The 26,313-nt window shown below is 38.2% G+C and overlaps 3 protein-coding genes and 2 long non-coding RNA genes across 7 annotated transcripts; 2 read left to right on the top strand and 3 right to left on the bottom strand.

Annotated features, from left to right (window-relative positions):
• Nucleotides 1–252: 252 nt before the first annotated feature.
• On the bottom strand, nucleotides 253–1,239 carry LOC128354116 (trace amine-associated receptor 6-like). Its single transcript, XM_053314377.1, has one exon. The coding sequence runs from the start codon at nucleotides 1,237–1,239 to the stop codon at nucleotides 253–255; it is 987 nt and encodes a 328-aa protein (XP_053170352.1).
• Nucleotides 1,240–3,350: 2,111 nt separating this feature from the next.
• LOC128354117 (trace amine-associated receptor 13c-like) lies at nucleotides 3,351–4,337 on the bottom strand. The gene has a single exon (XM_053314378.1). It carries the CDS (start codon nucleotides 4,335–4,337, stop codon nucleotides 3,351–3,353), a length of 987 nt encoding a protein of 328 aa, XP_053170353.1.
• A 2,108-nt stretch (nucleotides 4,338–6,445) lies between these two features.
• LOC128354115 (trace amine-associated receptor 13c-like) lies at nucleotides 6,446–7,432 on the bottom strand. The gene has a single exon (XM_053314376.1). The coding sequence runs from the start codon at nucleotides 7,430–7,432 to the stop codon at nucleotides 6,446–6,448; it is 987 nt and encodes a 328-aa protein (XP_053170351.1).
• A 6,317-nt stretch (nucleotides 7,433–13,749) lies between these two features.
• Nucleotides 13,750–15,167, top strand: LOC128354120 (uncharacterized). Of its 2 annotated transcripts, XR_008320958.1 has the most exons (4): nucleotides 13,750–13,786; nucleotides 14,644–14,681; nucleotides 14,788–14,846; nucleotides 15,007–15,167. It is a non-coding gene; the product is annotated as an uncharacterized LOC128354120 (long non-coding RNA). The 2 variants fall into 2 exon arrangements; XR_008320957.1 differs by lacking the exon at nucleotides 13,750–13,786 and having other exon boundaries at nucleotides 14,642–14,681; nucleotides 14,825–14,846.
• A 9,565-nt stretch (nucleotides 15,168–24,732) lies between these two features.
• On the top strand, nucleotides 24,733–25,709 carry LOC128354119 (uncharacterized). Of its 2 annotated transcripts, XR_008320956.1 has the most exons (4): nucleotides 24,733–24,749; nucleotides 25,211–25,248; nucleotides 25,348–25,409; nucleotides 25,585–25,709. It is a non-coding gene; the product is annotated as an uncharacterized LOC128354119 (long non-coding RNA). The 2 variants fall into 2 exon arrangements; XR_008320955.1 differs by lacking the exon at nucleotides 24,733–24,749 and having other exon boundaries at nucleotides 24,876–25,248; nucleotides 25,585–25,707.
• Nucleotides 25,710–26,313: the final 604 nt, after the last annotated feature.

Below are 26,313 nucleotides of genomic sequence, written 5' to 3' on the forward strand. Positions count from 1 at the left end.
AGGGGGTTAAACACATAAAGCATTACTATATCTGTTATAACAAATGAGCCAGAGTGCATTTATTCATACAGAAATGCACTTTTTACCATAGCAAATATGAAATCATTTGTATATAAAAGTAGGTGAGGACGTCTGCAGCTGAAGCTGTCGAGAGACCCAGATGCTCATCCATGCTTAACACACAGTGAGTCTGACCACACAAGCACACAAGCAACAAAAGGAATTACCAAACACAGATCATTTCAGCCCTGTCTACAGGATGTTGACCTCCTGGGAGCGAGACTGCAGTATTCTGAATGTTATGATGAGTTTGATAGCTTTTCTAAACCAGGAGTAGAACAGAGCGTAGATCAGGGGGTTCACACTGGAGTTCATCAACATCAGCCATGACAACACACCCAAGTATGACAAGCTAGTGGAGGTGTCTTGACCTGCCAGAGCAGGGTAGTAATACGGGCAGAAACACATCAGAAACACAACTATCAAAATACCAAGAGTCCTGGCTGCTTTCCTCTCTGATCTTTTAACAGTCAGAGCTGCTCTCGTCTTGGTGGCAGCAGTCTGTGAGTAAATGACACGCATCTGAGTAACAGCCACTACAAACACCCTCATATACAACACAGCTATGATAGCACAGGGCCCCAAAAATGCAACAAAGAGGTCAATAGTTCCTGAGATTTGGCTGATGACCACCACACACTCTCCATGGCAGGAGTTAAACCTGTCTGGCTGCCCTATGTGTCCCATTAGTATCAGTCCATTGTAGATAATTGAACAAGCCCAACACAGACAGATACAGAGTTTAACTCTGTTCAGGGTGACTTTAGTGGAATAGAGCAGTGGGTCACAGATAGCTAGATATCGGTCTATGGATATGAGCACCATGTGGCCCAAAGAGGCAGAGAGCATACAATAACCGACATATGGAGTCAGAGCACACATCAGCCTCCCCAGCAGCCAGCACCTCTCTATGTAGCGCAGACCTTCAATAGGCATCACTAGCAGCCCCACCACCAGGTCGGACACGGCTAGAGACAGGAGCAGGGTGTTGGTCGGAGTGTGGAGCTGCTGGAAGTGGGAGATGGAGATGATGACGAGCAGGTTGAGCGTGACAGTGAGCAGAGAGATGAAGGCCAGCAGGGTGTAGAGGAGTGCAGACTCAGAGTGAGGGAGCGGCAGACGCCTGCAGGAGGAATTGAAGTCAGGGAAGCAGAGTTGGGGGTCACCACTGCCATCCATAAGGGATTAGGGGGAAAGAGATGCAAGTCCCCACCAGACAGTTCATTTATCCTCCTCTAACATGCCACCACCCTTCTTTCTTTCCAAACATCACCTGACAGCAGTGATGCAACTTCTCTCAGAAATCATCATCTTCATCACTTCACTCTCTGGCCTATTTTTCTATTGAAAGATTTACTTTAGTACACATGAACAAAAAGTCTAAAAGTGAAAAATAAGTATAGAGTTGTGTCACAGTTGACATGACGTGTATTCAATCAGATGGTGTGGGGGTTTTGTGTTGTAGACAGAATAACATGAATACTTTAAGATATAATGCAGTCCAGTGAGAACCTGAGGTTTTAGTCACTTCACAGTGAGTGAGCTTTAATCTGACTCCTGATTTTAAAAATGTTGGTAAATTTGGTGGTGGTGTGCTTTAAAATGTAGCAGAAGAAGGATTTAAGAATAGTTGTAGATGTGTTGTTGTTTTTACTGTACAAAGGTGAGGTAAGCATCTTTTGGATCGAATGTATTCTTTATTATTAGGACTCTTGTTGTGCTTCCATGTAACTACAGCCAGGACATGTATATCTTATGGTTGGATCAAGAAAGTGTTACTTTTTTCAGCAAATGTATCCCTCAGAGTTATACATTCATTTTTATACATTCCTTTCTAAAAATATTTGTCCTCTAAAAGTAGTTTTCTTTTATTGTTTTCCACAGTTGTTATTTATCTTGATTAAGGGGAGGACAGCAGTAATAGTTCAGCCTGAAGGATGGGAATGTGTGTTTCATTCTTTGTCTCTTACTCAGATTTTTCCAGTTTGAATGACTGTTTTTTTGTGATTAACAGGCCTGCTTCACACAGACATTTGGGTGTGGCTGCTTTGTGGGTAAGTCTAGATGCTAAAAGAAAAAATCCAGAAAAGATATAGAAATGTGGAGTGCTTAACTTAGTTGCTTATGACTTTTTCATTTTTTCGTGGGGCAAATCATGCCATTTGTTACATTTAGATTTTGGAAAATACAAAGTTTTTGTGTTTGTTTTAAAAAAACATCTGCACCAAGGCAAGACATGAAAACTTCAGGCATTTTACATTTAACAACTTTGTTACAATACAATAAATAAGTCATGGGAAAAAATACAACACAGAGATTTAATTAAGCTATGTTTAATAACACACCTGGCTTCATAATAGGCTTCAAATTAAATGCTAAATAATGGTAAAATTGGTATTGTAAACCTCAGAGACTATAAAACCTTCATCTTGAAATGATGCTGAAAATAAAATCAACTCAAGTAATAAAGAAGCAGAGAAACTAAGAAGGTCAGCAGGGACACTTAGGAGGAAAAAGACAACAGTTTATTCTGTTTAATTCAAATCTATAAAGGTGTTATATAATATATGTTATTATATCCAAATGTATCATCATGCATTATTTTAAAAACATGTTAGATATGTCTATGATTGGTATACATCATGTCTGTGCTCATATTTATCAAAACTCAGTGAACACAAATGACCATTCTGTCTTATATTGACTGACTAATAATATATTTATACATAATATACTATAAGTAATATGCTCTTTACATTGTATTTGAACAGTCACACATTTGTATTGCTCAGGCTTTGTGCTCCAGTGAATTGGCTTTAAATATGAATGAATGAATGAATGAATGAATGACTATGAGGTCAAAATGTTGACCTTCAAATTTAAGAATTTCAGGGTGTTCACATCTGTTTTGGATCAACAGATGTTTTAGAATTTTGGACCATTGCAGCAATGAAATGGTGGATTTAACACCTGAAAGTGAGTAATTATGCACTGGAGTGTATAGCTGAAATAATAATGTGTCACTGAGATGGCTTTGTGACCACAATATACATGTATAGACAACTGAGCATTGATTCAGTGTTATCCTTGTCTATGATTTGTCTTACTTGTGACAGTGAAAGCAACACATGCTACACTGAGAGTGTATTGAAAGAATCCGATAGAAGGCTAAATTGTTAAGATACACTTCTCTAAATCATAGAAATACACTGTCACGTTAATCTTTGTCATAAATGTCACAGAGCATATACAGAGGTGAGAACATGTTTCACAGATCATTTCAGCCCTGTCTACAGGATGTTGACCTCCTGGGAGTGAGACTGCAGTATTCTGAGTGTTATGATGAGTTTGATAGCTTTTCTAAACCAGGAGTAGAACAGAGCATAGATCAGGGGGTTCACACAGGAGTTAATTAACATCAGCCATGACAACACACCCAAGTATGACAAGCTAGTGGAGGTGTCTTGACCTGCCAGAGCAGGGTAGTAATATGGGCAGAAACACATCAGAAACACAACTATCAAAATACCAAGAGTCCTGGCTGCTTTCCTCTCTGATCTTTTAGCAGTCAGAGCCGCTCTCATCTTGGTGGCAGCAGTCTGTGAGTAAATGACACGCATCTGAGTAACAGCCACTACAAACACCCTCATATACAGCACAGCCATGACAGTACAAGGTCCGACAAAGGTGACTAAAAGGTCAATAGTTCCTGAGATGTGGCTGATGACCACCACACACTCTCCATGGCAGGAGTTAAACCTGTCTGGCTGCCCTATGTGTCCCATTAGTATCAGTCCATTGTAGATAATTGAACAAGCCCAACACAGACAGATACAGAGTTTAACTCTGTTCAGGGTAACTTTAGTGGAATAGAGCAGTGGGTCACAGATAGCTAGATATCGGTCTATGGATATGAGCACCATGTGGCCCAAAGAGGCAGAGAGCATACAGTAAGCAACATACGGAGTCAAAGCACACATCAGACTCCCCAGCAGCCAGCACCTCTCTATGTGGCGCAGACCTTCAATAGGCATCACTAGCAGCCCCACCACCAGGTCGGACACGGCTAGAGACAGGAGCAGGGTGTTGGTCGGAGTGTGGAGCTGCTGGAAGTGGGAGATGGAGATGATGACGAGCAGGTTGAGCGTGACAGTGAGCAGAGAGACCAAGGCCAGCAGGGTGTAGAGGAGTGCAGACTCAGAGTGAGGGAGCGGCAGACGCCTGCAGGAGGAGTTGAAGTCAGGGAAGCAGAGTGGGGGGCCACCACTGCCATCCATAAGGGATTAGGGGGAAAGAGATGCAAGTCCCCACCAGACAGTTCATTTATCCTCCTCTAACATGCCACCACCCTTCTTTCTTTCCAAACATCACCTGACAGCAGTGATGCAACTTCTCTCAGAAATCATCATCTTCATCACTTCACTGTCTGGCCTATTTTTCTATTGAATGATTTACTTTAATACACATGAACAAAAGTCTAAAAGTGAAAAATAAGTATAGAGTTGTGTCACAGTTGACATGACGTGTATTCAATCAGATGGTGTGGGGGTTTTGTGTTGTAGACAGAATAACATGAATACTTTAAGATATAATGCAGTCCAGTGAGAACCTGAGGTTTTAGTCACTTCACAGTGAGTGAGCTTTAATCTGACTCCTGATTTTAAAAATGTTGGTAAATTTGGTGGTGGTGTGCTTTAAAATGTAGCAGAAGAAGGATTTAAGAATATTTGTAGATGTGTTGTTGTTTTTACTGTACAAAGGTGAGGTAAGCATCTTTTGGATCGAATGTATTCTTTATTATTAGGACTCTTGTTGTGCTTCCATGTAACTACAGCCAGGACATGTATATCTTATGGTTGGATCAAGAAAGTGTTACTTTTTTCAGCAAATGTATCCCTCAGAGTTATACATTCATTTTTATACATTCCTTTCTAAAAATATTTGTCCTCTAAAAGTAGTTTTCTTTTATTGTTTTCCACAGTTGTTATTTATCTTGATTAAGGGGAGGACAGCAGTAATAGTTCAGCCTGAAGGATGGGAATGTGTGTTTCATTCTTTGTCTCTTACTCAGATTTTTCCAGTTTGAATGACTGTTTTTTTGTGATTAACAGGCCTGCTTCACACAGACATTTGGGTGTGGCTGCTTTGTGGGTAAGTCTAGATGCTAAAAGAAAAAATCCAGAAAAGATATAGAAATGTGGAGTGCTTAACTTAGTTGCTTATGACTTTTTCATTTTTCGTGGGACAAATCATGCCATTTGTTACATTTAGATTTTGGAAAATACAAAGTTTTTGTGTTTGTTTTAAAAAACATCTGCACCAAGGCAAGACATGAAAACTTCAGGCATTTTACATTTAACAACTTTGTTACAATACAATAAATAAGTCATGGGAAAAAATACAACACAGAGATTTAATTAAGCTATGTTTAATAACACACCTGGCTTCATAATAGGCTTCAAATTAAATGCTAAATAATGGTAAAATTGGTAGTGTAAACCTCAGAGACTATAAAACCTTCATCTTGAAATGATGCTGAAAATAAAATCAACTCAAGTAATAAAGAAGCAGAGAAACTAAGAAGGTCAGCAGGGCCACTGAGGAGGAAAAAGACAACAGTTTATTCTGTTTAATTCAAATCTATAAAGGTGTTATATAATATATGTTATTATATCCAAATGTATCATCATGCATTATTTTAAAAACATGTTAAATATGCCTATGATTGGTATACATCATGTCTGTGCTCATATTTATCAAAACTCATGGAACACAAATGACCATTCTGTCTTATATTGACTGACTAATAATATATTTATACATAATATACTATAAGTAATATGCTCTTTACATTGTATTTGAACAGTCACACATTTGTATTGCTCAGGCTTTGTGCTCCAGTGAATTGGCTTTAAATATGAATGAATGAATGAATGAATGAATGACTATGAGGTCAAAATGTTGACCTTCAAATTTAAGAGTTTCAGGGTGTTCACATCTATTTTGGATCAACAGATGTTTTAGAATTTTGGACCATTGCAGCAATGAAATGGTGGATTTAACACCTGAAAGTGAGTAATTATGCACTGGAGTGTATAGCTGAAATAATAATGTGTCACTGAGATTACTTTGTGACCACAATGTACATGTATAGACAGTTGAGCAATGATTCAGTATTATCCTTTTCTATGATTTGTCTTACTTGTGACAGTGAAGGCAACACGTGCTACACTGAGAGTGTATTGAAGAAATCAGATAGAAGGCTAAATTGTTAAGATACACTTCTCTAAATCATAGAAATACACTGTCACGTTAATCTTTGTCATAAATGTCACAGAGCATATACAGAGGTGAGAACATGTTTCACAGATAATTTCAGCCCTGTCTACAGGATGTTGACCTCCTGGGAGTGAGACTGCAGTATTCTGAGTGTTATGATGAGTTTGATAGCTTTTCTAAACCAGGAGTAGAACAGAGCGTAGATCAGGGGGTTCACACAGGAGTTCATCAACATCAGCCATGACAACACACCCAAGTATGACAAGCTAGTGGAGGTGTCTTGACCTGCCAGAGCAGGGTAGTAATATGGGCAGAAACACATCAGAAACACAACTATCAAAATACCAAGAGTCCTGGCTGCTTTCCTCTCTGATCTTTTAGCAGTCAGAGCCGCTCTCATCTTGGTGGCAGCAGTCTGTGAGTAAATGACACGCATCTGAGTAACAGCCACTACAAACACCCTCATATACAGCACAGCCATGACAGTACAAGGTCCGACAAAGGAGAAGAAGAGATCTAGCGTGCCTGAGATGTGGCTGATGACCACCACACACTCTCCATGGCAGGAGTTAAACCTGTCTGGCTGCCCTATGTGTCCTATCATAATACAGCCATTGTAGATAATTGAACAAGCCCAACACAGACAGATTGAAATTTTAACTCTGTTCAGGGTGACTTTAGTGGAATAGAGCAGTGGGTCACAGATAGCTAGATATCGGTCTATGGATATGAGCACCATGTGGCCCAAAGAGGCAGAGAGCATACAATAAGAGACATAAGGAGTCAAAGCACACATCAGCCTCCCCAGCAGCCAGCACCTCTCTATGTAGCGCAGACCTTCAATTGGCATCACTAGCAGCCCCACCACCAGGTCGGACACGGCTAGAGACAGGAGCAGGGTGTTGGTCGGAGTGTGGAGCTGCTGGAAGTGGGAGATGGAGATGATGACGAGCAGGTTGAGCGTGACAGTGAGCAGAGAGACCAAGGCCAGCAGGGTGTAGAGGAGTGCAGACTCAGAATGAGGGAGCGGCAGACGCCTGCAGGAGGAGTTAAAGTCAGGGAAGCAGAGTGGGGGGCCACCACTGCCATCCATAAGGGATGAGGGATGCACAGATGAGGTGGGGGCAAGAGAAGTGATTAAACTCAGTACATGACAGTTAACTTATGTACCTCCAACTCCAACCCTCACATTTTTTCAAGAAACCTAAGAGACTGATGTCACCTCTTTCATCATCTTAATCACTTTCTTTATTTTCTCTGTATCCATTGTCTTTATTTGTATTTCCACATTGTTTCCAGGTACCATTTTCACACAAGGTTTACCATCTAGAGTTAAAGGTTATATTATTAAGTGATGTATATTGGCTTTGTTCAACCACTTGCAGAGCTTCTTGGCCATAATCTAAATATTAGAAATGTATTAACAAATTCTCTGCTTCCAGTTGGATGACGTGAACATTTTCTGGTTCCTTTCGTCTTATGTGACAGTAAACTGTATATTTTTTGGTTTTGGACTGTTGGACATTTGGTGGGGGGTGGGGTGTGTGTGTGGGTGGGGGGGGGGGGGGGGGGTGTCTGCGAATGAATCACTGCTATCCATTTAACACTGTCATTTAAAATATAGCCCTCTACCATTGTCGGCCTTGAACTGCGGAACAGTTTCCGATCTTCTCCCTCCATTGATAATTTTAAAACTTCAGTCTTAAGACCCATTTATTTTACTCCACACTACTTCCCCCTTAATCCTCATAATTATGTCTGTGCTTTTATTTGATTTAAACTATGTCTCTCGCAATTTGGTAAACATTTATTATTTTTGAAAATGTTGTTTGTAATTAAATTGACTACATTAATTTGACTAATATTTGTAATTGTAAGTAGGCTACTTGTTGAACTTCCTTCTTATCTAGCACTTTAAATAATTTTAAAAGCTTGTTACAAATTAAGATAGAGGACAATTTATGAGTGACTTGTGTGCATTGTCAGTGTTTGTAAGTTATTCATAGAGAATCAAGGGCTACTCACTTAATCAAAGAGCTAGAAAAAAAGGAACAACATCCTGTTTTAATGACATTTAATGGTTTAACTTCTCACCTTGCCTCAGTAATATACAAGTGTCAAATGTCTCCAATCTAGAGATCCAAAGACCTCCAGACCAGCTGAAAGGGCTGCCAGTGAGGAGGCCAGCTGCAGGCCTTCTGGTTTCTGGTATCTTCTCCTCCATCCTTCATCATGTCTCCACCCAGCTCACTGACATTGTAGAACATGAATCAGGCCATCTTCTCCTTTCTGCATGAGAAAGTCAATTCCATGATGAGGAAGGTCAGAGCAAAATATTTTAGTTATGTATATGCATTATTAAGATTATTTGTTAATCTTGGTTTTATTTGTAGATGATATAACCATTTTCCACCATTTTTGAGACTTAATTCTCTAAAAAAAACCAAAAGGTGGTTGAGTTGGAGCCGAACTGGACGAGAGTTGTAAGAGAAATGGTGGAGAAGATATTTGTTATTTTGAGTCCCAGAAAAAAACATCTGGTCATATGAATCAACTATTTCTTTTAAGATGGAACTACATAATGTTTTGTACATTAATCAAAGTTGAGTTTTTCAGTGATGCATCCCTACTCCATATAGTTAAAAATGTAGCTTATTCTTATAGCTGGCAGTCATTAGGTAATGTAATATATATTATAAAGTAATGTTTTTTGTTTGCATGGCATTAAAAACTTTCTGTAGTTTGAACAAGTACAAGAAAAGTTTTTATTTGATGTGTTTACCTGTTCTTTTCTTTTGTGTTTGCATCATTAACACCTCAGATTGGCTTGGTTCCTCAGCAGTTTAGGGGTGTTACTTTAAGTCATCATGAAGCAGCGGGGGAACTGCTCTTCTCACAGCTGTATCTATAATACAAGCGTGTTTTGCTGCAGGGTGTGAAGCCATAATTGGATCTCAGAGGTATTTCTTTGTGCATAGACGCATTTGTTTGCTTGCGTGATAGATGTTACATCATTATTGGCCTCCAGCAGCATTTAGTGTCCGCTGAAGACGTGACTAATGATGTTTGAAAAAAGTTCATCCATACGATCTGTGGAAAAATTTGGGTACAGTTTCTATTCAACGTTCCAATTACTGCCAATAATGACTCCAATTTATTAATATATTTTGCTCCTCCAAAGCAAAGAAGCATTATGATATTTGTATAATTACTGCTCCAAAATCAATAAAGGAACACTTGCAGTTATTATGATGCTTAAACGTTCTAACATCATGCCAAAGAAAATATGATTAAGAAAATGTCTGTGAAGCATAAGTGGAAATCCATTGTCATAAACTTAAACAGCTTTCTGTTGGGGGTTTAAATTACTATATGTTGAAATAGCCACTGTATGAATATTTACTTTGTTTAATAGCCTATGTCAACTATGAATAAAATCAAAGCGAGGTACAATCATAGCCCAGCAAAATGTGCCTTACTCTCCTGAATTATGTTTTTGTAATTCATTTTTAGCTGCTTCCAATTATGTTACACCACTTTTTCACCTGTATGCTACAATTTTAAGTGAGGTAAGTTAAGTCAGTGGAGTGGTGCATTAAAAACTTAAGCACTGACTCGGGCCCCTGCTCATCTCCTGCATCCCACACGCTGCATTAAAACCACACTTTAACAACATTACTGTACAGAACATGGCAGACAGATAAATAACATCTGCAGCTTCAAAGAAAGTCAAAGACAAACATTTAAACATTAGCAGTCTGTTTCAGTCCAATTCTCAAACTCAGCTTCTCAATTGAACATTAAACTAAATGCTAAACTTTTATTTTCATTAGTTAAGTGTCACTTAAAGCCTGTCAGATGTATCCATCAAATGCATCACAATTTATCTCTGCAGAGATAGCTCAGTAGGATGAATGACAGCTCTTGTATCAGTAGAGTTGTTGGTTCAATCCCTGCAGCAGGATGGAAATATTCTTGTTAACTCAGGTTTACACACCAGTCATACTGCCCCCTACCAGCTGCTTCACTAACTACACACACTCAGGTTAAAGTGCCACAGGAAAGGAACCACATCCACACTTTCATTTCAGGATTTGGAATTTTAGGCCTATAGGAAGGCGGTGGGCTTATGGTTATGGTGACTGTGTGTAATAAGCAACAAACATGTGATGGCAAGACACTTCCAACTGTTTTAAAAACTCGTTCGCACTTTCCACTAAAATGTCACCCAGATGAGATTTTTCCCTCATGACCCCCTGCAGGCAGACTCTGTAGCTCAGTGTGTTGCTCTGTGAGTCTGAAGTCACAAGATTGTGGGTTCACTCCCAGCTGTTGGTGAAGTTTTGTAAGTCAGACAAACTGCTGGAGACTGAAAAGCTGATGAAGACTTATGGAGTTAGTGTGAGGCTGTGGTTGAGTGTGTTAGACAACAGGTTTAGATTTTAAGGGTGGTGGGTTCGATCCCGGGCCCGCGTGTGACTTTTCAGTGACACCACAGAGAGGAGAGGTGCGGGTGTGAAGGGGACCTGAGGCCTGTACTACGAAGCTGGATTTTGTCTTATCGAGGTAACTTCAGGGTTAACCCTGGGTTTTCCGTACTACGAAGCTGGTTCACTTCTTACCGGGGTAAATCACCATGGTAACTTGTGCTGAACGGCTAACCTACTCCGGAGCAGGTTATGTTCTGGATAAGAGATCAATGAGTATAAAAGCACCACCTCCTGACCAATCAGTTCTCTTAGAAAATGACCTGCCCATTCTTAAAAGATCCTGTCAACACGCGGATCGTGAGAGGAGCGCTTAGGAGAGAAAGAGTTTTTAGGGATGCAATTTTTTTTTAAATTTAAAAAATAATCCTTGAGGCACATGAGGGATATTATTCTGTATATTATACAGTTGCTAATGTTTGTCTTAGTCTTTGTTTGGAGCTGCAGATGTTGTATATGTATGTGTCTAGCCATGCTCTCTACAATCAATATCTTTAGTAATGTTATTCAAGTGTGGTTTTAATGCAGTGTGTGGGATCCAGGAGATGAGCTGGAGGAGCAGGTGTGTTGGTGGGAGGTGCTTAATTAATAAAGGGAGGTGCTTAATCAATAAAGGGAGGTGCAGCAGAGCTGGTGGTGCTCCTGTTGTGTGAGAGTGAAGCTAAATGTTTGTGTTTGTTCCAGGGAAGATGGTTTAACACAGTTCCCATATGTAGTCATGGTGATTTAAAGTGAGATGAAGAAACAAAAAGTAGTTTCTAATAATCAGAAGTTGACTGTAAAAGAAAAAAGTGATGTTTAGATTTAATATGAAGTTTTTGATTTGGTGCTATACAAATGTAGATAGATAGATAGATAGATAGATAGATCTATAGATAGATAGATAGATAGATAGATAGATAGATAGATGTCATTGCAATAACAGTGGTCACAAGTTAATTTGGCCAAGGTGTTTTGAAAATCATGGCTGTTCACACATCATTTTTACTTCAACAGTTGTTATATGACCTTGTGACAGCTGGTTGGTGTGGAGTTGCGTGGTGTAATGGTTAAACACTGTGCTACAGTGTTTTGCAGTTGGTGACACACTCAGTATCAAATCCTGTGTCCGGTGACTTTCTATTTATTTATTTTTATTTGGAGATGAATACAGAATATGGTGACCAGTATTTCGGATCCCACAATTGTACTTCACAACGTGAAGCATCATGCTTGTATTAACCAGGTGAAGCGAGAGATCATCAGATAAAGAAGTACATTCAGGCATTCGCGAGGTCACCTATGTTTTCTCTTTGTGATTGGAACACTGAAAGCTTTACAGGGTCAAAAATCCCCTAAATTCGAGGACTGTGTTGTTAATAATCAGTTGTTGTGATGTTATGAGTCATCTACACATTGGTCTCATCAAGGTAAGACTATAGTCTTACCTATATGTAGGGGCTGTAGTCAGGCTATAGTCTTACTTATATGTAGGGGCTGTAGTAAGGCTATAGTCTTACTTATATGTAGGGGCTGTAGTAAGGCTATAGTCTTACTTATATGTAGGGGCTGTAGTAAGACTATAGTCTTACTTTTATGTAGGGGCTGTAGTAAGGCTATAGTCTTACTTATATGTAGACTAATCATTTGTTGTGATTTTATGAGTCATCCTCACAGGTGCGGCTTCATTAATTGTTCATTAACAATTAATTAATTATTAATATTAATAATTAATAACTAATAGAGTAACATGACTTGATTCAATTAACATCACTAATGATTAATTAATATTCATTAATTATTAACATTAATAATTAATAACTAATAGAGTAGCATTACTTGATTCAATTAACATTACTAATGATTAATTAATATTAATCATTAATAACTAATAGAGTAACAATACTTGATTCAATTAACATTAGTAATGATTAATTATTAATACTATTTAATTATTAATATTAATTAATTAATTATTAATATTAATCATTAATAGATGAACATTACTTGCTTCAATTAATGTTAATCTAATGATTATTAATAATTATGTATTAATAAATAAATTAATTAATTAATTCATAATCATTGCTCCAATTAGAGATTAATTAGGTTGACAAGTTGGAGCCTCAGGTGCAAGAAACCAAACCTTGGCATCTCAACTCAAACAGCTCAGCTTGTTGGGAAACCTTCTTGAACTTCTGATTTTACTGATTGAATTCCAAAGGGAATAGCTCAGTTTGTTAACTGTTTGCTTTGAATCTTAGTGGTCGTGGGTTCAATTCTCACTATGTCCAATTGTTTTTCCAAGTCAGACACATCTAATGCCTTAGATGACTACTTGGGAAGCTATCAGGTTGTTGGTTCAATTGTTGCACAGCTTTTTGAAAGTCAGACAAACTGCTGGAGAGTCAATTGCTGATGAAAACTTGTGAAGCCAATGTGAGCCTGTGGTTCAGTGAGTTAGACAGCCGGTTTGACTTTTAGGGGTGGTGGGTTCGATCCCCGGCCTGCTCACATATCTGTCTGCGTTCTATCGGCCTAAAATCCCAAATCCTCCACAGAGGATTGTGCATGTGTTTCTACTGGTTGCCTACAGGGGCAGTATTCTAATTGGAGTTACCACCAATGCTGTAAAGTAACATTAAAGATCAATGACCCTAAACGGGGATTTAACCAACAACCTTAATTTCAATTACCTAATGCCCAACACTTATCTCACTGAGCTATCCTACATACTAGTTTTCTAAAATTTTATGTTGTACAAATGTTGTTGTTTCACCTTTTATACTTAAATGTATGAAGATCCAGGGGGAAATAAACTAGTGGTCGTTCTGTTTAAGAGACGATCTTTGGAAGGGCGTCTCTTCCCATAATGCACTGCGACAGCCGTATGTTATAAATATGAGCGTGCCTTTCGCTCTGGATTTCAGTCTAGAAGAAAGACGTGTGGGAGACGTGACTCTGATGTCTGTTTAAACGTGGTAAGAATTTCAGCTTTTTTAAAGAAATGTATTATTGGACTAAATTCGTGAGAAAGTTCAAGTACTTTTATAAAATGGCGCTTATGAGTCGTTTTTTGCGTGACCTGTTCACTTTACTGTGCTGCTGGCTAACGTTACTGAACGTGTTCAACCACGCAGCTGAACTTGAGCACTTATGTGCACATATTACGTCACAAGGATTACCTGACTTTAGATATATAAACCAGTAATTAAGTCAACTTTTTGTTCATTGCCTGCCCTCCAATTTCTGTGACACTTGGTGGCTCCATTGCAGCACGTTATGACCTTTATGTTTTGTTTCAGAGATGCTGGGTCCCCCATGACAGAGCCGCTGCCATGGCATGAAACTACCAACCCCCAGCCTTTTTCTTTGGAGTAAAGGTAAACAGAGTTGTGATGGTTCACTTTAAGATTCACATTGCATTCAAAGCATTCAAGTCATGTCCCAGAACTTTACATTTCTTTATTTTTCACATCAAATTATTTTGTAGTGATTTTTAAAAGACAGCAAAATGTTTAAATTGCAGTAGATACCACATCATGGTGGCTGTTTCTTTCACTCCAGTGCTCAGTCAGCTGTCCAGGTAGTGTGTGTCTGGCTCAGTGTTACAGTGCTGGTAGAGTATCTCTGTATTTGGCTGCAGGTTCTGTTTTAGAGTCTGTTGCTGAGCTGCTGCAGCGCTTGGCCCAATGAGAGTACAAGGCTGCACACTTCAGACTCACTCCTATAAGGAAGCTTTGAAGTTGAACTTTCATAGGTGGTAGAAAATAACAGTTTTCAATCAAAGTAGCCATATGACTTATGATGTGAAGTAAATTTTCCTTGACTGTTGCAGGCAGAGCTACTGATGAGCTGCTCAGTGTGGAGATGAAGGTCAGTGATGCAAAACCAGTAAAACTTATATTAATGTGGTGATGATCAAACCCTGAGCAGTGACCAGTATTGTTCCTGCTTTAACTGACTATTTTCTCTACAGCAGTGTGTGGAGCAGCTGGCCTGTAGGGGGCAGAACACAGCAGGAACCAAGACTGATGTCAGGTATGTACTGCCATGGCAGACTTCTCTATCTGCAGTGGAATCTTAGTATTGGGAAAGAAATGTCAGGACTTTGGTACAGATTCTATTAAGCTAACATGTGAATTGCAATTTCTTTTCAAAACTCAAGTGCTCTCTAGTAATGTGTTCTCTTTTTTTTTAGTGTTGCTTGACTGGTGTGGAGAACTGGAGTCCACCTGCTGGGATGTGACCAGGCACTTCTGCTCAGCCTGAGTTTGAGGATGAAATTTAAACTGTCTAACATTGATTACATGAACTTTACTGGAATGTAATATCTGTGATGGTTGAATAAAATTTGAAAAATCTGAAGCAACTGTTTCATGGTTTATTAGGCTTTTTTCCCAGATTTGGCCACATTATCAGTGTATTCAACAGATAGTGCAATATCTCACAACTACATGTCAATACATTGTAGGTATAAGCACAGTCTGAGGCATACCAGAACCAAAGCAAGTTTTACCAAATAACTGACACTAAGTACACTGAAGATGTAACTAAATGAGGTGTTGGTAAACACCATTTGTTACTTCTAAGGAAATGGTGCATTTGGACCACTTCCAGCAGGACTAGACAAAATGAACTGCTGTACATTGTACACAGCAGTGCTAATGGTTCGAAAGTGACTAGATGTGATACACCACTTGGAATTATGGTACATGAAAAGTCAGTGACTCCAAAATAGAGTTCAGATCAGACTGGTTCTGATACATTTTTCAAGAATAAGCTGACAAAAGTAAATTAAAGACAATATTGAGTTGTAATGTAAAAGCATTTTATTACAAATTCAGTTTAAAAATTACAATCTGAATATACTACCAATAGTTAAAAACAAAACACAAGTGGACTAGGGCTAGCAGATCTCTAGGTGTGCCAACATATACTCACTTGTGAAGAGACCTCAACCAGAGGGACAAACCTGTCCCAGCAGACTGGCCCACAACTCCACTAAATCTAATAAAACTACAAACTACAAAGGTTAAACAAAAATAGATGGTCCTAATCTCCAATACTTATAAGGCTGTACTAAAGAGGGCAGGCAAAAAGCAGCAGCAGATGGTATCCTACAAAAAGAGACAGAGTTAGTTAGCCACCTGCATACACAATAGAATCAAACTGTCCAGGCACCACTTTCCACCATAGTAGGGAAAAGGGTCTACGAGCTGGAGACACCAACAGAGAAACTAAGCATAAAAAACCAAAGTTAGCTCTCAGAAACAAGAACTTCTGGCAGTTACATCTCAGCATACCGACCTCCGTCCAGAACACATGGCAGCCGAAAAGGAAGAACAAACATACACAGGTGTCTTAAATAACCTTACCTTGATTAGAGGCGGGGCCAAGCCTGGGGTTGCATTCAAGACCTACTGAGCTGAGGGAGCATTCAGTGTTTGACCAACAGTGGCTATATGGCAGGCTACATACAAATGCATTAATTCATTATTGGTTTGGACCTCCTTTGTGGAATTTGGTGGAAAATTGGATCAATGTGTTGGAGGAGACTCTATAGAAAGAAAGGATGCTAACATGACAGTCCAGATATACTCCTATTCTGTTAGTCTGGACCAGGCATCTCAAACTCATTCCACAAAGGGCCATGTGGCTGCAGGTTTTCATTCCAACCAAGCAGGAGCACACATGCACACCAATCAGCTGACTGAAGAGTGAGTTCAGCTGATTAAATGAGTCGAGCCAGGTGTGCTCCTTCTTGGTATCTTCTTAATTTGGATGTTGGACTTTAAAATTACTTAGAAATTTTCCCACTATCTGTATCCCAGCAACGCCCGGATTCAAACCGGGTGTTGTAGCACAACCACCTTATGATCTCAGACAAACCCACTACACCAGCCAGCTGTCCACACTTTGACCTTTTCTCCGGGCGCATTTATCTTCTTAATCTGGATGTTGGACTTTAAAAGTACTCAGGGCTGTGCAAGATTTGAACCAATGACCTCAAGGTTCCCAAGCAGTCATCTAACAGCCAGAGCTATGTGAACTGACACTCTTTTGTTAATCCGTTTTAGAGTTTTTCACATTTTATTTAGGCTTTCTGACTTTAAAAGTAGTAACCTTGGATTGAACTCACAATCTCTGTGAGTGAGAAGATATATTAACCACTGAGTCGCTGGATCTTCATTGGGGAAAGTGGTTTTATCAAACTTTTCAGTCTGTCCTCTTGATGTTAGACTGCAAAAGTGAGATATTCTCTCAGACATGCTGCAGTTCTTTAAGTGCTCCAATGCCGAAAAGAATACATTTCCTCAATCGAATCAGTAACTTGACAAGGCATGGATGAGGTTGGAACTTCTAAGGTTGTGGCTTTGATCCTGGGATAGTTTTGAAGTAAAGGCTTGGGTTATCAACTAAAATATCTTAGAGGAGACTTTGCACACACAGGTGCACCGGTAATGTTCATAAATGACCAGCAGATGGCAGTGTGTGGGGTGTCACCTGTTGGGATCCATGAAGTCACCTGATGCAGGTCACATGACTGCCATGTAGTCACATGACTGTCATCATTGAGTAAAGCAGCAGTTTGGACTCTTCACTGTAAGTTTGCTTTCTTTCATACTTATTTTAACTTTATCTACAGTAACTTTCCACTGTGTTTCTTGTTCTTTTATGTTTGTGCTTCATCACAAACTTTGGAGAACATCTTGGAAGATAAATCTAAATATCTACATGTTAATTATTGATTAACCTGCCAGAATCAAACCAACAGCTGATCAATATCTCCTTTCTTTTTCTGCAGCTCTGAGAAATGAATATGTCTGACTATTAAATGTGTTGTATTCACTGATGTGGAGGGACAGTCAGTCAATGCCGAGTCACTCATTTACTGAGTGAAGAGTTAAAGCATAAAGCATTTAACAGCTTCTTAAAGTAGAGAGAAATCCTTAAACTGCACTTTTATTTACTTTTGTTGCTTCACCAAGCACCTCATATGTTGTAAATGCAAGCTTAAAAACATCACTCCTGCAACTTTTCAAATCAGTCTCAAGTCCAAAAACCCATGTCGCCGTCTAGTGGACTAATGGTGGAACTGCAGCAACTTTCTCTGACTCTTTCCTCAAGTTAATTTGATGTTGTCATTTGAGTTCAACTTCAAGTTCAGTACACTCAAAATGTCCGGTCAGCACAAGTCCGGTGCTCAGAAAAGTAAAGAAAAGTGAAGAAGAGAAGAAGTAAATAGAGGCATTAGAAATGTTCTAAACAAATATTTAAAAAAAGGTGGTGACGGTGAAGTTGGAACTAGTAAAGTCAACATAGAGCAAGGTAAGAAACAGCGCAGCCAATGTTTACCAGCCTTGTAACGTAACCTAACTGGCCAGCTACAATTTGCTGTAACTTGCTGGTAGTTAAACAACATAACTTACTTGTACATACACCTGCAAATATTTCCTTCTGCAGCTTCACCAAGCACACATCTATCCACCCAGTGAGTCCAGCACACAATGCAACCTTCAAAACATCACTCCTGCAGCAACTTCCTCTGACTCAGTTCTATTACATTATCTATCAAGTTAGAGCCAAAACAAGTCAATTAATCACAAGATTGATTTTTTTCCTGCAAAATTTAGCTCGAAACAATTATTTTTAAGACAGTTAAGTATAAGAGAAGATCTACAACAGCTCCTGAATGTAACTGTAATCCGTTACTTGTGAAAATGTAGATGATTAGGGTGAGGGCTTATGTGAGAGCTGCAAAATAACATAAATGAAAATGTACTGTACACAATAACTTCTTCATGCCTGTCTAACTCTACAGCTGCAGGTCTCTGTACAGGTTCCAGAGGATCCTGATCCTTTCCCATCCCTTCCTCTTTTATCCTCATCAATCTCCCCCCTCCCCATCCACTGACTCCTCCTTCCTACAACCAGCACCTCCTCAACCTGTGGCAGCACCTCCTGCTGTTGTAACTTGGTAAAAATGTGTATTGCAATATTTGTTCATTCAGCATCTTTCTGCACTGTGTGATTCAAAGTATGAAAATCATCTTTCTGTTTTTGTTTTTAGTCTTCATGGAATATTGCATGGGATATTTTTATAACCTGTAAAATGTGTCAGTGTGACAATTAAATTCAATAAATACTTTTCAATTAAAGCGACTTTGATATTTGTCTGAGTGTGAATGATATTCAAGAGCAATATATATATATATATATATATATATATATATATATATATATATATATTGATGTAATTTGGTGTAATGTACACACTGATTAACATCAATATGAATATGTTAAATTAGTTTGATTTATTTATTATAATCTGCTGAACTAGATGGGCTGAGGTTGTTTTTTACAGTGAGGATTTATGAATATAATATTAACTAAAGTGTTTTTATATCAGATTTATTTCACAATAAATTGAGAAACGTGTATTTATTAAAACCACTGGGGGCTGTTGACTTTAACAAATGACAGTTTAGACAGTCTGTCTCAATCTTTACGCATTTTATTCATTTTTAAAATAAAATGGCCCGTTACTGAATTGAATCCACAATCTTAAAACTTGAGTGCGGCTGTCTAACACTTTGAGTGTATTTTGAGTGAATTCAAAGGTTTTAAGGTTGAAGCCAGAGCTGCTTGGAGACTTTTTAAAGCCAACATGTTGAGTCATGACTGTCCTGGTCCACTAGGGCAGTCTGACTGGCAGCTGCTTGAGGGTTTTGAAGAAGTGGGTTCAATCGTGAATCACAAGTCAGGCACAAAATCCACCACTTAAGATTAATTAATTAATTGACAACACCATGAGCCCATTTGAGCCAGCACTGCACTGTGTGTTGATCAGCTGCTGGATGAAGACTGAAAAGCTTTGGTGAAACCTCTCAGCAGCAACTTGACTCTGTAGCTAAAAGTGTTAGACCGCACCACTCAAGGTTTTACGATTGTGGGTTCAATTCAGTAACAGGCCTTTTTATTTTTATAATGAATAACACACTTAACGATTGAGACAGACTGTCTAAAGCATCTTTTTAAGGACTTGGTCCAGTAGTTTAAATAGTTTGATGAGTTTTTTGGTTTTTTGAGTAACAGCTCTTTGTTTCTGTGTATCAGAGCTCAAGGTGTTGTCATTTCATGTTTTCAGTCTTCAGTGGGGGATTTTGGGCCTGACTTGTGATTCAGGATTGAACACACAACTTCAAAACCTTCAAACAGCTGCCAATCAGACTGACCTACTGGACCAGGACAGTCATGACTCAACCTGTTGGATTTTAAAAGTTAGTAAATAATAAATCAATTACTTATGAATTATTAATACGTATTTATGAATAAACAATAAAGCAATTGATTAATAATAATTCATTAATTCATTAACCTTTACGTTATTATAACCACCCATCCAGCACTACAAACTTATATCATGCAGTAACAACACAATCCTAGAGATGGGACATTTTTGACATTGATGAAGCTTTACACTGACAGCTTTGCAATGATTACATTTCTGTTGAGGTGACTTTTTTACTTGTCTGGGTATAAATAACATTTGATATTCAGTCTTCAAGGAGTGTTTCTACATCCTTCATGTTACAGTAAGCATTTCATTAATAGACCTTTTCTTTCCCCATTTACTTTGAGTTTCACTGCTTCGTCTAGTTTTTGAAGTTGTGGGTTCAGTCCCGAGTCAGTAAGACTCCTTAAAAGTCAGACACATGATATATCACTAAAGATTGAAAACATCCCCTTGTATCATTTAAGTAAAAGTTTAAGTAAAAGTTTTTTCAGTAGGGGGGGTGTTACCTAAAGTCATGTGATGCAGGTCACATGACTGCCATGTAGTCACGTGACTGTCATCATTGAGTAAAGCAGTTGTTTGGACTCTTAACAGTAAGTTTGCTTTCTTTCATACTTATTTTAACTTCATCTACAGTCACTTTACACTTTGTTTCTTGTTCTTTTATGTTTGTAGTTCATATTTTTATTATTCATCACAAACTTTGGAGAACATGTTAGAAGATAAATCTAAAATCTGGTTCATTATTGATCAACCTGCTGGAATCAAACGATATAAATCAACAGCTGATCATTATTTCCTTTCTGCAGCTCTTAGAAATCAACATGTTTTATATGTTTGAATATTAAATGTGTCATATTCACTGATGTGGAGGAACAGTTACAATAACATGCAAACAGTGTAATTACACTCAGACAGGAGGAGATGATCTTTGTGATTATACTTCATCTACTGAGCGAAGAGTTCAAAGTTAAACTATTAAATTAAGCTCTAACGTCTGCTGCTAAGATTTTACTGTAAAATAATTCATATCAAAGTAAGTGTAGTAAAGTATGTGTCCCGATTATATTTTAATCCATTTCTATTTGTGCATCATGTGAAATATTAATGTTACAACACGAAAGAGAACTAATAGATACCTCAATCCTCCTGAGCATCATGTGTGCTGCTTAATGTCGCCATCTAGTGGACTGATGCTGGAACCTTTCTCTGACTCAGTTTTATTACATTATCTCTCAAATTAGAGACAAAAAAAAGAATGTTTGCCTGCAAAATTCAGCTTTGAACAAATATTTTTAAGACAGTTAAGTATAACAGAAGACCTGCAACATTAGCTCTGTTAGTATTATGCATAATAAATAATAATATAATATATTATATTACTCCAAATAGTGGATCTGCTACAGGAAATCCACTTAATTTTTAAAGGTTATTTGTGAGTTATTGGCCAGATTTTTTATTTTAATCTAATTAATCTTGTTAAACTAATTGCTGAAGGTTGTAGATTGTAGATTTAAAAGTAAAACCCTATTTTCAAGTATTTTTATGGTATAACTTTATGCAAAAGGTTATCAAGACATTAACAAATCTAGCATGCTGTCACCCTTTGTGACTTTCTACAAGGTAATAACTCAAAGCTTGATTTTACTCACAGGGTTAATTTGCTGTTGTGGTTTCAGTTATGGGTGTAGACGCCTCCGGCTCTGATGGAGGTGCTGATGGAGGACGACAGTGGATGATGTCCCGGCCGGATGGGTTTCACTACGACACAAACAAACAAACAAGCAGTTATTTAATAAAGCATCAGTTTTATCATCCGTCTACATGAGTCCTCTGTGTGTGAACGTCCTCTCACCGATCTGTGCAGAGTATCCTCTCCTGGCCATGCTCTTGGCCCGCACCGCCTCTTTGATTCGGCCCACTTCCTGCTGGTAGGGCTTGCGGTCCTTCATGGAGGACTCCTTGGCGTCCTTCATGGAAGACTCCTTGGCGTCCTTCAGAGCGTTCTCCAGAGCTTTGACTCGCTCTGCGGTGGCACGGAGACGCTTCTCCAGCTTGGGCAGCTCGCAGCGAAGGTCTGCGTTGTCTCGGACCAGCTGAACAGAAAGGACAGAGAAAAGTACATGGGTGTATAGTGTTAGTATTTAAAGTTAAGCATGCCTTTCTGACTTTAAGTATAATAATGTGTTATATGTACCTGCTTGTGGACCTTGGTGAGCTGTTCCAAATTATTCTCCAGGAAGGAAATCTTCTGTTTCTGGGCAACGTTGCCAAGTCCTTCCTCACAGTCGAGCTCTGCACTCTAAAAAAAATGAAAAATAAATGAAACATTAAAGATGAAACTAAAGTGTGCACAATTAAAGGTAAGTTGTTCCTCCACTGACGTCGTACCTTCTTCACCCGCGTGTTGAGATCCTGAACGAACGGTTGTGCGCTCAATTCAGGAAATCTTCAAAGTTGTTAAACATTAACAAGTCTCTCTTATGAGCTGTGAGACTTTGTAGCTCACTGTGTTGGATCAATATCCTTCACTTTTAAGGTTGTGGGTTCAATCCCAGTTCCCTCAGCAACATTTAAAAGAGACTGAGACAGAATATTCAGATCATGTGGCCCCTTTTTTTAAGCTTCAGGCCATTAATAATTATAAATAATTAATTAGATTATGTTAATTTATTCAATTAACATTAATAATTCATTAATTATTAATATCAGTGAATTAATTCAAATTAATATAATATATTATACAAAATAACAATTAATTAATATCTATAATTAATATATTAGTAATGTTAATTGAATCAAGTAATGTTTATTATTTATTTCTTATTAATATTGATAATTAATTGTTAATGATGAACAATTAATGGACTCTTAATGTTAATTGAATCAATTAACAATCTAATAATTATTAATAATTATTAATTGAAATTAATAATTATCAATATAGATCCACTTATATGTAGGGGCTGTAGTAAGACTATAGTCTAACTTATATGTAGGGGCTGTAGTAAGGCTATAGCCTTAATTATATGTAGACTAATCATTTGTAGTGATTTTATGAGTCATCCTCACATTGATCTCATCAAGGTAAGGCTTCATTAATTGTTCATTAACAATTAATTAATTATTAATATTAATAATTAATAACTAATAGAGTAACATTACTTGATTCAATTAACATTAGTAATGATTAATTATTAATATTATTTAATTATTAATATTAATTAATTAATTATTAATATTAATCATAAATAGATGAACATTACTTGCTTCAATTACTGTTAATCTAATGATTATTAATAATTATGTATTAATAAATTAATTCCTTCATTCATTCATAATCATTGCTCCAATTAGAGATTAATTAGGTTGACAAGTTGGAGCCTCAGGTGCAAGAAACCAAACCTTGGCATCTCAACTCAAACAGCTCAGCTTGTTGGGAAACCTGTTTGAACTTCTGATTTTCCTAATTGAATCCCAAAGGGAATAGCTCAGTTTGTTCGCTGTTTGCTTTGAATCTTAGTGGTCGTGGGTTCAATTCTCACTATGTCCAATTGTTTTTCCAAGTCAGACACATCTAATGCCTTAGATGACTACTTGGGAAGCTATCAGGTTGTTGGTTCAATTGTTGCACAGTTTTTTGAAAGTCAGACAAACTGCTGGAGAGTCAAATGCTGATGAAAACTTGTGGAGCCAATGTGAGCCTGTGGTTCAGTGATTTAGACAGCCGGTTTGAGTTTTGGAGGTGGTGGGTTCGATTCCCGGCCTGCTCACATATCTGTCTGCGTTCTATCGGCCTAAAATCCCAAAGAGGATTGTGCATGTGTTTCTACTGGTTGCCTACAGGGGGCAGTATTCTAATTGGAGTTACCACCAATGCTGTAAAGTAACATTAAAGATCAATGACCCTAAACGGGGATTGAACCAACAACCTTAATTTCAGTTACCTAATGCCCAACACTTATCTCACTGAGCTGTCCTACAGACTGGTTTCCGAAAATTTTATGTGTACAAATGTTGTTGTTTCACCTTTTATACTTAAATGTATGAAGATCCAGGGGGAAATAAACTAGTGGTCGTTCTGTTTAAGAGACGATCTTTGGAAGGGCGTCTCTTCCCATAATGCACTGCGACAGCCGTATGTTATAAATATGAGCGTGCCTTTAGCTCTGGATCTCAGTCTAGAAGAAAAACGTGTGGGTAACGGGACTCTGATGTCTGTTTAAACGTGGTAAGAATTTCAGCTTTTTTAAAGAAATGTATTATTTTACTAAATTCGTGAGAAAGTTCAAGTACTTTTATAAAATGGCGCTTATGAGTCGTTTTTTGGCGGTTTTTGCGTGACCTGTTCACTTTACTGTGCTGCTGGCTAACGTTACTGAACGTGTTCAACCACGCAGCTGAACTTGAGCACTTATGTGCACATATTACGTCACAAGGATTACCTGACTTTAGATATATAAACCAGTAATTAAATCAACTTTTTGTTCATTGCCTGCCCTCCAATTTCTGTGACACTTGGTGGCTCCATTGCAGCACGTTATGACCTTTATGTTTTGTTTCAGAGATGCTGGGTCCCCCATGACAGAGCCGCTGCCATGGGATGAAACTACCAACCCCCAGCCTTTTTCTTTGGAGTAAAGGTAAACAGAGTTGTGATGGTTCACTTTAAGATTCACATTGCATTCAAAGCATTCAAGTCATGTCCCAGAACTTTACATTTCTTTATTTTTCACATCAAATTATTTTGTAGTGATTTTTAAAAGACAGCAAAATGTTTAAATTGCAGTAGATACCACATCATGGTGGCTGTTTCTTTCACTCCAGTGCTCAGTCAGCTGTCCAGGTAGTGTGTGTCTGGCTCAGTGTTACAGTGCTGGTAGAGTATCTCTGTATTTGGCTTTGGCTGCAGGTTCTGTTTTAGAGTCTGTCGCTGAGCTGCTGCAGAGCTTGGCACAATGAGAGTACAAGGCTGCACACTTCAGACTCACTCCTATAAGGAAGCTTTGAAGTTGAACTTTCATAGGTGGTAGAAAATAACAGTTTTCAATCAAAGTAGCCATATGACTTATGATGTGAAGTAAATTTTCCTTGACTGTTGCAGGCAGAGCTACTGATGAGCTGCTCAGTGTGGAGATGAAGGTCAGTGATGCAAAACCAGTAAAATTTATATTAATGTGATTTTGATCAAACCCTGAGCAGTGACCAGTATTGTTCCTGCTATAACTATTTTCTCTACAGCAGTGTGTGGAGCAGCTGGCCTGTAGGGGGCAGTACACAGCAGGAACCAAGACTGATGTCAGGTATGTATCCCCAATCCTGTACTGCCATGGCAGACTTCTCTATCTGCAGTGGAATCTTAGTATTGGGAGAGAAATGTCAGGACTTTGGCACAGATTCTATTAAGCTAACATGTGAATTGCAATTTCTTTTCAAAACTCAAGTGCTCTCTAGTAATGTGTTCTCTTTTTTTTTTAGTGTTGCTTGACTGGTGTGGAGAACTGGAGTCCACCTGCTGGGATGTGACCAGGCACTTCTGCTCAGCCTGAGTTTGAGGATGAAATTTAAACTGTCTAACATTGATTACATGAACTTTACTTGAATGTAATATCTGTGATGGTTGAATAAAATTTGAAAAATCTGCAGCAACTGTTTCATGGTTTATTAGGCTTTTTTCCCAGATTTGGCCACATTATCAGTGTATTCAACAGATAGTGCAATATCTCATACCTACAATGTATTGACATGTAGTTGTAAGCACAGTCTGAGGCATCAGAACCAAAGCAAGTTTTACCAAATAACTGGCACTAAGTACACTGAAGATGTAACTAAATGAGGTGCTAGTAAACGCCATTTGTTACTTCTAATAAGGAAATGGTGCATTTGGACCACTTCCAGCAGGACTAGACAAAATGAACTGCTGTACATTGTACACAGCGGTGCTAATGGTTCGAAAGTGACTAGATGTGATACACCACTTGGAATTATGGTACATGAAAAGTCAGTGACTCCAAAATAGAGTTCAAATCAGACTGGTTCTGATACATTTTACAAGAATAAGCTGACACAAGTAAATCAAAGGCAATATTGAGTTGTAATGTAAAAGCATTTTATTACAAATTCAGTTTAAAAATTACAATCTGAATATACTACCAATAGTTAAAAACAAAACACAAGTGGACTAGGGCTAGCAGATCTCTAGGTGTG

The sequence above is a fragment of the Scomber japonicus genome, chromosome 24, assembly GCF_027409825.1.
Source record: "Scomber japonicus isolate fScoJap1 chromosome 24, fScoJap1.pri, whole genome shotgun sequence".
NCBI lineage: Eukaryota > Metazoa > Chordata > Actinopteri > Scombriformes > Scombridae > Scomber > Scomber japonicus.

Coding starts and splice junctions, on each gene's coding strand:
- LOC128354115 (XM_053314376.1), bottom strand. CDS start 7,432: ATGGATGGCAGTGGTGGCCCCCCACTCTGCTTCCCTGACTTTAACTCC.
- LOC128354117 (XM_053314378.1), bottom strand. CDS start 4,337: ATGGATGGCAGTGGTGGCCCCCCACTCTGCTTCCCTGACTTCAACTCC.
- LOC128354116 (XM_053314377.1), bottom strand. CDS start 1,239: ATGGATGGCAGTGGTGACCCCCAACTCTGCTTCCCTGACTTCAATTCC.